Here is an 11,560-nt window from a genome sequence, read left to right as displayed (position 1 = left end):
AAAACCACTAGTGCAGTAACAAAAATACACCCATCCTTCATTTAAAGGCATATGTCAGGACAAAATCACAGAGGAATCTTACAGGACTCATTCTGCCAATTTTCATATCAAGCAATCATTACAAAACATTTTCCTTCCCTTGAGATGCACCGGTTTTTGCAACGTTACACTTTTCTGATGTCTGCAGGAAAAAATATATCAAAACTGGCAGCTGGCCGACAGCGCTCACTCAGGTCTCTCCAAGGTGATCCAAAGCACAGATGTGAACAGCACAGATGACTTATGAAAGCCTCAGCAAGGCACCTTAACTTCAGGAGCCAGGGACTCCATAACCTATCAATAATACAGATGGAGGGGATAGGAGACAGACATTTTAGAAACAAATTGCTTCAGAAGTAAACTTATTCTGCAAATTCAACTGAATGTGATAGCAGCCAGCCCTTTGCAGCAGTCTGAAGAACGTGCAGAATTTGCTTTGTTGGTGATGTAATTACTATCAGGTCCAAGACAAGCCTTAAATTGTAGCTTCTGTTGAAGTAAAAAGCAGGTGCCAACGTGGCTCCATTAAATTAACTACACCAGCCTTTTCAGAGAGCTTGGCCTTGTATTCTTTCTTCACAGAGAAAAAAAAAAATGCTTACATGCCACTACAGTGAAACAAGGAAATTTTGCATTTCAAAACGCTTTAAAGCTGCATCAAGTTGCCAAGTCATCAAACAAGCTAATACAAATGTGCAATCCATGACTGTACAATCTCAATTGTAACAGGCTATACACATTTTAAATAGATCAAGTACTGGATGTTCAGAACCGAAACAAGCTCTAAGAACTTCTCATTGCCACATGCCCTGATACCTCTTCAAAGATGCTTATCTCTAAGCAGTCTGTTCCGTCCTGCTTTTATTTTTTTTACACCAAAGAATGTGTAGTTTCCCAAATGAGTTGCTGAAATTGGATGGAATATACCACTGTTTGCCAGTTTAGCAGCTTCTGCAAACAACGTAGGAATTAAGTACAATTTCAGTCCTCACAATGTTCCCCTTCTTTTACTGTATGAAAAATGGACAAGTCTGAATTCATCAGTGACAAACCATAACATATGCATTAATCTGAAACCTGCCTCCCCCCCAAAAAAAACCCAACAAAACTCCAAAACCACAAATGGACCTTGTCTTCCTGTTAATAAAGCAGATTGAAAGTTCAGGCAATTTTGCTTACTCCATGTCCACATAGTCATGTTCAAAATAACTAGCAGTTATCTGACAAGGAAAACACAAAGTTTTAGCAAGTAAGGCACTTCAGTTAAACAAGAGATTGTGCTTCTCTATTACATGCATTCTTTGCTTTTCCTGCCATGAATTTTTCTTCACCAACTGCTAGTCAATCACAACTTTTTGCACACTTTGGGACACCAGGTTGATACAACTTACAATACTTTACTACATTTGCTTATATCTGAAAAAGTGGTTTAAGCTACAAATGTAAAGCAGAAACTGAAATTAAAAAATGCTGCAGAAATAATTGTAGCAGGCTACAGAAGTATCTCATCACAGAATTTGTCACCCTGTCAGTGTTTGAAGCACAGTCCTGGAGATAAGGCACCTTTTGGGATCTCATTCTTAGCTTTTTCATGGAGGTGCCAGGAAAGTGCTGCTTTGGTCAGTGCTATGGCTTTGTTGTGGGCTTTTTTAACATAAATATGCACTGGAGTCCACCAGCCCACCAGACTGCAGGAAAGAAGCAAAAATGAAAGCAGAAGTTTCCTTACCCTGTTTCCCTACACCATTTATAGCAAGACCAGCAATCCACCTACAAATGACTTATCAAATCTAGCCTCCAGACTTCAGAAGCCCAGGCTGGAAAATGAACAATATTTATATGTGTATGTGAATCCAGGACCATCTGAAGTTTACAGGCCCTAAGTATGTTATATCAGCAAAAGATTTCCATGCAGTGAACCCCTGGCCAAGAGTTTCATCCACAGTAAATGTGGAGAAGACAAGACGTACACCGCCTGGCCACACATCGTTGGAGAGAGCCCTGTGCCTGGCTATGGAGGCTGCTGGGCTGTTTTGCAGCAGTGATTTGGTAACATCTGCACTGGGGAAAGCCTCAATGGTTGGTTTCTGTCTGAAGTTATCACTTCTAATAGCATTTTTCTGTTCTGTCTAGTTTCATCACCTAACAAATATTTCGAAAATGACCAAATTAGCTTGCACAGAAAGGTGATAAAGAGTATAATTTAAAACTTGTGACTTTTAAATGAAAGTAGACATGTAATAGCTACTTAGCCATTGCACTTCAAAGCTGAAAACTATTTCTCCTTGCTAACATATTATGTTCTTTAAAAGGGTGAATTATCTAAATAGTTTGTGCTTTATTTAACAAAAATTTCCAATAAACCTCATTCCGTCACTTTGAGTTATGTCACTTCATGCCATGTGACATGAAGGCATTGATGTAAGTTTGACAGGCAGTGCCAATGCTGACATGTCAGTCTGAGAATTTATGACAAATTATATGCTACAGATATTTTTAAAACTACCACAGATTGCTAAGAAAAAAGGTCTTTAAAATGTGTAATTACACTGGGTGCATCTTTAGATTGAAAACAATTTATTCAATTCACATAGTTACATTGATTCAATGTTCAGGATGACACTTAATCAAAAGAAAAAGAAAGAAAATTTATATTGAAATTTCCTGACTAGCTCCAGTTACAATATATTATATAGCAAAAAAAAAGAGCTGTGTTAATGTAATAGGTTTTTTATTCTTTAAACACTCTGTCATTAAGTAATACTGTTAACATTTAATAATTTGAAACAATCAACCTCAAATAAATCTCAAGACCCTGCACAGGAAAGAAAGGCCCCAGCTGAACAGAAAATGAATTGCTTATGAAAACTCTCTTCCAGCAAAGAATACAACATGGCAAGAGGAGATCTTTCAACAGAAGAGCTAATTGATCGAAATAATTATATTTTTTCTTTTTCCAGGTTTTGGGGCAGGGTTTTTTTGTAATCTCATTTTTGTACAGATCAGGTCCTGCCTTATAATTTCTTTGTAAACTCTGTGCCTCAGTTGAAGGATACATAGATCAGTCATGTGTGAACTTTCAGTCATCTATTTTATCTTCGAATTTCTTACTCCCTTAACAGAAGAAAAAGAGACTAAATGCCTAAGAACTAATCAAATTAGTGAAACCTAATGTTTTCCAAGACACAAAATGAACTTATTGGGGGGTGGGGGTGAAGAAAGTAGAAAAAAAAACCCGAGCAAACTCTATGTGCTAATCAGACAAAATTGTTCCATACATTAAAAATACATAAATGTTGTAGGACACCAGAAAACAGTCTCACTTAGTATTGACCTAAATGTACCAGAACTCAATTAGTTCAATCTTCTTCAATAGCTAACCATCCTGAATATCAAATCCTGGAAACAGGCTGATGCATGAAATGAGTAGAAGTTTTGCAGTTGGAGATGACTGTACATATGGAATCATAGCTAGCTGAACTTCCATGCAGTTAACACTTTCAGTATAAAAGCTTTCTTCTCTCAGGATATGTGAAAGGAGTTTGATTTTGGCCCGGTTTTCACTAGAGAGAGGGAAAGATGTCGCAGGCATGGCATCAGTTATTATCGACAGCAGTATTTTCAGTAGAAGAGCCTTCATGAATGTCCTGGTTTCGACTTGCACGTTTTCCTGGTATTGCCATGCTGCATGGTACTAGAGCATTCCATGGCAGTTTACACTGTTGCCACTTTCTTAGCCAGGGAATGTTTGATTTAGATTATTGCACCAAGTACTACCTCCTAAGTAATCACAAAAGCATAGTCCAATTAGAAGGACTCCGCCTGTTGGGTGTTCCAAAATTAATCATGCTCTAAATTCACCTGAAACAGCAGCTATTTTAACATCATATATAATTGTATGCAAATGTTTGGCTTAGAGCTGCCCACCATTCTAACAGTGAGAATGTCCAAATTCTTCAAATCTCAGTAAGTCCCTACTTCACAGGAAACCAATTTTGCCTCTATTCAGTGTGACCATGTATCAGTTAGTTGCTTTTTACATCCATCCTTAGTAGCTTTAAAAGGGCCAGGCAAGAAGCAAAGCTGTAGAAAGCCAAATCCATCCGGACAGAAGATTACACCTGGAAGGAATCTCCTGCCAAATTTGAGGACAAAGCTAAGTTCATGCTTTTCACAGTTTTTCAGCATTTGCATTCAGGCTACTTTTATACAAACTAAAATACAATTATTCACAAAGTCAGAGAATCATGGACTTTTCCTGAATGTTAACATAAGGACAAAATAAGGCGCTGCAGGAGCAAGGAGATGCTGGAACAAAGCCTTCAGCTTCGCTTAGGGGAGTTTGCACTTCTGCTGAGAAGGATCTCCAGCTTCCTGGGCGCTACCTGTCAAGGCACATCTTGGCAGCAGGGAGCCTGACTATCCGCAGACCTGATGGCTAAATCCTGCATAAACACACAGAAGGAGACGTATACTCTTGAGACATCTGACCACAGTGCTGTACGCCAAACAGCAGCGCAGGGGGAACACGGCGTGGGAAAAGATGGTCTTGCTCTCTCTAGTGAGGTTACATCCTGTGGGTTGGTGTGTAACAGAGCTGGCCTGAAAGCCAGATCTCTGTCTCATGTCTGTTTCAAAGACAGCTCTTAACAAAAAAAGTCAGTAACACAGCTTAAAAAAAGTCGTGTTTGCAGACTATTACATGTTTGGAAGACGCTAAACAGTGTGGAAGGCTGGAGTTTTGCAGCAGATGGCTGTGTGCCATACAAATGTTGGAGGCACACAAGGTTTGGAGATCATTCTTCTGGAGTTCCTGTTTTTCTGCTCATCAGCTTTCCTGCTGCAGCTGAACTCTGAATTCTTAGCCAGTGCACTTGGAGTAGAGGCCAACAAAAGTTTTACAGCTGAAAAGGGCTAGACTTAAACAGGAGTGTCACCTTTCTGACAGAACTTGATTGGCAACAAATGGACTGGGCTTACATTTTAAAAAACCCTGCTAGTAAAGCCTCACCTTGGGCCTCCACCCAGAAGCTTGAGAAAAGTAAACTAAACTACACATCTGCACCTGCTCAGTCAGTTAATTGCCCTCATTCGTGAGCACAAATAAATCAATCGGCTTAAAACCTGCTAGTTTACCAAAGGAAAAAAGAACAATAAAACAGAAAACCAAGGTGACACATTAAGGCCATACACATAGTGCTTGAAGTACAACCGTAACCATTTTTGCAGTCCTCTCCTCCGCCTGGATGCCGCCAGCTGTCTGCCTGCCCCCCTGCCCCCTCTAGATCAGCACTGCTGCTTGTAGTGCCTCTTACTGCACCCTTTAGGCCAGAACCTACGTGGCAGTGGGAATTTAACAGTCTCTTTGTAGACAGGAGGCTCTTAAACAGTTTATTTGCTAAAATTCCGTGGATTTAGAGATTCCTGCTTCATGAGAGACTCTAAATGAAGTCACCTTTTTTTCTTCTTGCATATAACTTTTGCCCCCTGATGCGGCAAACTATTTTCTTGTATTAGGGTGATCTCTCACCGTAAGTACTCCTAAGCACAGTTAATTAGTCCAGACTTCAATACCCTGGTTCACATGATATGTATCTTGGTAAGATAATATTAAGCAAACCTCCTCTCCATCATAGTAAATAAATGCCTGTAGAATAAAGGCAGCTCAGACCTCACCAAGGGTTCTTTCCATTCATCACCTTTTTTTCTACAGAGCAGCAAGCTCCTCCTCTTGGGTCACCTCTTCCAGACTGCTTTGGTAGAAGAACTACGACTCTGCAGGCCAGCTGCTAGGGTTACAAAGGAAGGGCATCAGCATTCCACGTGCTTTGCCCAGTAGCTCCATCGCTGACAGCTTTGCAGCCCCCTGCCAGGAACCACACATCCCACAGACCAGAAGCACAGGCACTCCCTTGCTTGGAAAAAAGCTCACTAACATTACAAGGGGATACAATAGATCTCCAACCCGTGGCTCACCAGACCTTCCTATATAAACTATCTCAGTGGCTTACAAGTTTCACGTGACAAGCATTATCCTCACGTTCTCTGTTCTCCTTTCAACAGAGGGAGCTATCATACAATACGTGGCAGGTGTATTGTATTAACACAGTGATGAAAGCAGTAACTGCGACAGAAGTGATTGAATGCATAACACACAGTTAGGCTCAGATAATTTTACTTGGTGAAAAGACAGTAGCTTCAGAAACATATTTCTCTAGATTATTGATGATAGGCAAGGCATCATCATCATCCATTTGGTGTTTAACCTCCTAGTGACCATGCCGGTGCATTTCTGACCCTCTCACAGCTACATTTTTAAGCACCTCAAAATAAACAGGAGACAGTTGTTACTGGGAGAGAGCTGCCACTCTTCTTGCACTGGACAGGTTTCTGGTTTTCCTTTATCAAGCCTTTAATTGCTTGTGATGAACGGCCAGATCTCACTGGCTGCAACTGCTGCATCAAGGACCCACTGAGGATGGTCACAGCCATATCTTGGTGGGCATCCTGCAGGCTAGAGCCCCCAGCACCGAGGCTGCTGTGCAGCAGAGCAGAGCAGCTCTAGGGACGAGCCCTGGGGAGTGGACTTGAACCAGTGAGGACTCAGTAATGTCCAGTTTGGTACATGCATCTGTTTCAACTGACTGTGCCTGTCAGGGGAGCACGCAGGCGAGCGGCCAACCCTGGGGAGGGGGCCTGGGGGCCGCTGCAGCACAGGGGCAGCGTGGCTCTGCGGCGGGAGCTGCTGCCCAGCACCTGCCCCGGCCCATCTCCCAGCCGCCCCCGTGACTGTGCCGGTGGCTGGCGGCGCCCCAGCGCTCAGCAGCATGCCACCGGCCGGTGGGAGCCACGTCTCTCTCGGATCTCAGCATGTCGGGGTCAGAGGTGCTGGGCCCCCCCGGACCCGAAGGCGCTGGGGCATGCACGGGAGACGTTCCCTCCCTTAAAGAGATCGAACAGCTCCTGAGCACTGGCCGGCCCTCTTGCAACCATGTGGACGAAGTGTGGCCTAATCTCTTCCTAGGAGACCTGTAAGTACAGCTTTACGGACACACCTCCGCCACACTGTCTGTCTGTTAGTATGCCTCATAGGTGCTTAGACAGCTCATAGTTTTGCTGATTGCTGTCATTTACACTGCAGACAGCAGGGTTTCTGAGGTAAAATTATGACTAAGCGGGGGCTCACTTCTCAGTTAACCCTTAGAAGCAATGCAGGGGCTGGTGCTCCAGCAAATGGCTTGGGACATAAAATGCAGCGTTTCTGCAGCTCCCTGAGTGTCTCTGCACGCATCTCAATTTGTTTGTCTTTTCCTTAGAGTAACAGCTCACAACAGATTTGTTTTGTGGAAGATGGGTGTGACCCATGTTTTAAATGCTGCCCACGGCACAGCGTACAGCCATGGAGGCCAGGACTTCTATGGAGTGACCATCAATTATTATGGTGTACCAGCCCATGACATCCCAAGCTTTGATATAAGCCAGTTTTTCTTCTCTGCAGCACAATTTATCCACAACGCCTTGAACACGCCAGGAGGTATGAAAACTATAATTGGTCACATTTTGATGCGAGTCAGCAGCCTCTCATAACAGATCAGCTCCACGAACTCAGTGGTGGACAGGTCACTATGTGGTCTCCTGCCAGCTGCTGGTAACCTGCACCGTGGGTGGCAGCAGGAGGGAGTGCTGGGTACGTGGGTGTAGCTCTAACTAGGTACCAAAAAGTTGACGTAACGGATGAACAGTGCAGGAGAGAGACAGGGGCAGAGAGGAGAGGAGGCAGAGACAAAAATACCTTGCATGAAATGCTAGTTCAAAAAGGGAGAGGTAGACACCTGTATTTGTAAGAACAAATGAATAAAGAGACAAAAGTCCTGATTTCTATGGCCACCGACTGCACAAAGAGGCTCCTATATTGCAGATGAGCATCTTGTGTGAACGCACCTGTAGGGCTGTGCCCCCAGGGAGAAGATTTACCTTTACCCAAGGAGATTTACAGCATGTTGCACAAGAGACTGAGCTTCTTGGCACTGCTGCAGTAAAACACTAATTAACCTGTGTTGCACAAAAGGCTATTTCTTAGCATGAGTAAACTGGCATTAATGGAGCTCTCAGTTTGTATCACGTTCTGCCTTCAAAAGAGAATTACAGTCACAGCAAATTGCCTTATTATGCAATGGTACTAGGCCAGTCATTTTTCTTGGTGGCTAATGTGTTAGTGCCACCCTTACGGGCCAGATTTTAGCATTCTTCACCTAAGTAAGCCCTTCTGAAACCAATGGGTCTCATTTTCCTCTTGCTCACAACAGAACAACTTCATTACTTCAACAGGGCTTTCTTTGATTTACCAGTGTTTCCAAAATCAGGTTGGGATCTCATGGCAATTCTCACACAAGTGAGTGTAACAATTGCAAATTAGAGTTAATTGTTAGTTCACATAATCTATCATAAGGGTAACATCATGTTTGTGGTGTTACTCTGACCAAGCTGGAGAAGGCAGAAGGGGGTTGCCTTCCTTTTAAATTACCCTTCATCCACTGTACTGCTTCTCTTCTATGGTTATAATTTTTATTTATTTTCTTTTTTTAACCAGCTAAAATTTTGGTACATTGTGCAGTTGGAGTAAGCAGGTCAGCTTCCCTAGTCCTAGCATATCTCATGATAAATCACCACCTCCCATTGGTTGAAGCCATCAAAACAGTGAAGGAACATCGATGGATTTCACCCAACCGTGGCTTCCTGAAACACCTGCGAAATTTGGATGTTCAGCTACGGCAAAAGAAAGGCTGCTGAAAGGGCAAATCCATTTACATTCACTTTTCTGAGTTTCAGCCTTCATAGCCATTGTGCATATACAGCTTCCTATCATCAATGCATGTTGAAAAAAATGAAGAAAATTACACATCAAAGGAAAAAGTCAACAGAACTGTAAATGGATTAATCCTGATAGCTCAGTTCTTCCAAGACCAGCGAGCCAATGCCACCACCGTAAACACTGTGTGCTGCGGAGCTGCTGTGCCTAGCGTGGTGCTACCAGAATACTCCACCAGAGTGGTTAAGATGGGCCGAATTTATTCCTGGTTTGTGCTAATGCCAGAGGCAAATTCAGTAATTGCATTGAGCTGTACAGTAAGTTTGAGTCCCCTCTACTTGGGAGCGCAACATAACCAGCTTCCTTGGTTTGGTTACAGTTCTCATAAGAAAGGTTTTTTGTGTTTCAGGCCTGGTGATGTGGCAAGGGCAGTTTCTTAAGAGCCCAGGCACTGCTATGGAATGCTACAGAAACATTCCTCTCTCACTACTCATAAATATTCCAGTGATACTGAAAGCTGTGGCAGCCTGAAGACCCACACCAGCAGAACAAACTTCTGTGCAGCTCTTGCTGCAGTCTCTGGGTCAGCAAACCCATAAACATTTTCTTGTGTAAATGTGTTTTCAGCAAGATGATGTATATTCTGTAGTATATTGAGGACATTAACAAAGAGATGCCAGATCCTCAAAGCATTTTTTAAGCTTGAACTCATCAGTTTGCTTTCCCTCCAAATTATCCCAAATCAGTTCTGCGTAAGTGGCTTTGAATCATCCCTGGCTGAACATTGGGTAGGAACTTAGTTAGCTTGTATCAGTGGCTAGGCTTCATTGACACAAATTCATTTTTAGCTGTTTCGAAGATGTCACTTTTCCTATCACCAGTTACTCGGTACTTAACCAATGTGATTTTTAATACAGCAACGGCATTTGAAATTCATGCTACCACTCTGCCTGAAAATTAGCTTGTTAACTTGTGGTGAACCATGAAGTGATAATCAAATCTATTTTTTGCCCTTTGCTACTGGTTTGATTTATTGATTAGCTGACCTTATAAACCTTCCCTGTTAGATTAAGTAAATACATTTCTGCTTGTTTGTTTGCATCTGAAGCATCAGTTCTAATCATTTTCCTCTCTGCTGGAAGCGATTTGCAAGGTTATTAGAAGACTTAAATAGTGGTGACTTGTGAGTTGAACCTCTTCCTTCTCAGACCCCCTACACTCGTTAATTCTTGGGAAGGTTTATGACATGAATGCTGATTCTGGCTAGCGCTTATGGGAATATGGAAATCCCTCTCTACTTCAATGTACACAAATGCATTGCAAAATAAGTATATTTAAGATCCTTTCAGAGCTCTATTTGGCTGTCTGTTCAGATTTTCCTAAATCTTGCCAAAGAGCTCCACTGGCAAGAGAAAGAGAAGACATTGTAGTGTAAAAAGATCAAATAGAAAATCACATTTACAACCCAACAGTGCTAGGACAATCTTTATACCTCACAAAGCAGCAGAGTGGGGAAGGAGGTGCTGGTTTTGCTTTGAAGTTCTCCATTAGAGTTAATAGGGATTTATATGGGTTAATATTTCATTATAATTTATACTTCATTCACCTTACAGTAGGTTTTAGTCTGGAAACCTTTTGAAGATGTGGCATTGAAAAATCTGAAATTCATGTGAGTGAAATAACACATCTTAATGGCTTTAGGCTGGGCAAAATTAGACACATGTGAGCAAGATTAATGGAAACCTCCATCAGGATAATGCCTTGCATGCCCCTGAACATCTGTCCCACAAAGCCACAGCTGTGAAAGCTGCTCCTGTTATAAATTAGTACCTGCTCTCAGACATACTGCTCATCCTGGGAGAGTATTGTTTCACCAGGGACAGAGAAGAGGAGTACAGCGTGAAGCTGAGTCAGTATGGCATTCATACCACCAATGACATGCTAGTGATCTTGTACAGCAAGACTTACTTATCCCAGTGGAGGGAATGAATTAGAAACTCTTTTCAAGGGCACTGGCAAATCACAGCAGTTTTTTTAATCTGTTGGGTTAGCGTTGCCTATATTTCCAGCCTGCCTGTATTGCTCCCTTCCTTCCATACAGTTTAGCTTTGGCTCCAGGTCTGCTCAGGGAAAAAGATTCCAGGCAACATAAGAAAAAGTGGTAGAATTAGTCTTGTAACTTCTTAAAACAGAAAACATTGTCTGCTGTGATGTTCTAGGAGGAAAAGAGACCCTCTCACCTGTCACACTACCTATAGTCCAAGTCATGATGTGATGTGACATCAGTACGTCACTGGTTTTTGCTGTCCACAAGAAAGCTTGTATTCCAGATATTGGTGTGGCAAGTTAGACTAACGGACCCAACCAGAAGAAAAATACTGCCTCAGCGGTGGCACTTTGTTCAGAAAATGCGCGTATTTCAAGAGGGTCTACGCAACGTCGGGAGACTAATGGCACTGAATGTTAACTCCTAACTGAGGAAGGGTCCCGTTTTGGAAGATATTGAAGTACCTAAAGGTAGGCTGGGTCCTGGCTAAGCCGGCCAAAGCACCTAGGCTCTGGCAGCAGTGCCTGCCCAGCCTCCCGGGAGCCCACAGGAGCTGTCAGGCCTGGAGATCCAGCCTGACCAGGAGCCGATTGCCTCCTATCTCCCCTGAAACAAGCAGATGTGCAGGTCTTCCTGCCCCAAGGCTTGCCTTATCATCCCATCTT

At 42.7% G+C, this 11,560-nt stretch overlaps 1 protein-coding gene across 1 annotated transcript; it reads left to right on the top strand.

The window, feature by feature from the left end:
- The first annotated feature begins 638 nt into the window (after window positions 1-638).
- On the top strand, window positions 639-9,949 carry DUSP13A (dual specificity phosphatase 13A). The gene is made up of 3 exons (XM_080403206.1): window positions 639-7,070; window positions 7,356-7,573; window positions 8,630-9,949. The coding sequence occupies exons 1-3, from the start codon at window positions 6,910-6,912 to the stop codon at window positions 8,827-8,829; spliced, it is 579 nt and encodes a 192-aa protein (XP_080259332.1). The 5' UTR covers window positions 639-6,909; the 3' UTR covers window positions 8,830-9,949.
- Window positions 9,950-11,560: the final 1,611 nt, after the last annotated feature.

Source organism: Falco punctatus, assembly GCF_963210335.1.
Source record: "Falco punctatus genome assembly, chromosome: 9".
NCBI classification, from domain to species: Eukaryota; Metazoa; Chordata; class Aves; order Falconiformes; family Falconidae; genus Falco; species Falco punctatus.
This window is presented reverse-complemented; position numbering and strand designations above follow the sequence as displayed.

Coding starts and splice junctions, on each gene's coding strand:
- DUSP13A (XM_080403206.1), top strand. CDS start 6,910: ATGTCGGGGTCAGAGGTGCTGGGCCCCCCCGGACCCGAAGGCGCTGGG. Junction 7,071..7,355: donor AATCTCTTCCTAGGAGACCT/GTAAGTACAGCT, acceptor TCTTTTCCTTAG/AGTAACAGCTCACAACAGAT. Junction 7,574..8,629: donor CGCCTTGAACACGCCAGGAG/GTATGAAAACTA, acceptor TTTTTTAACCAG/CTAAAATTTTGGTACATTGT.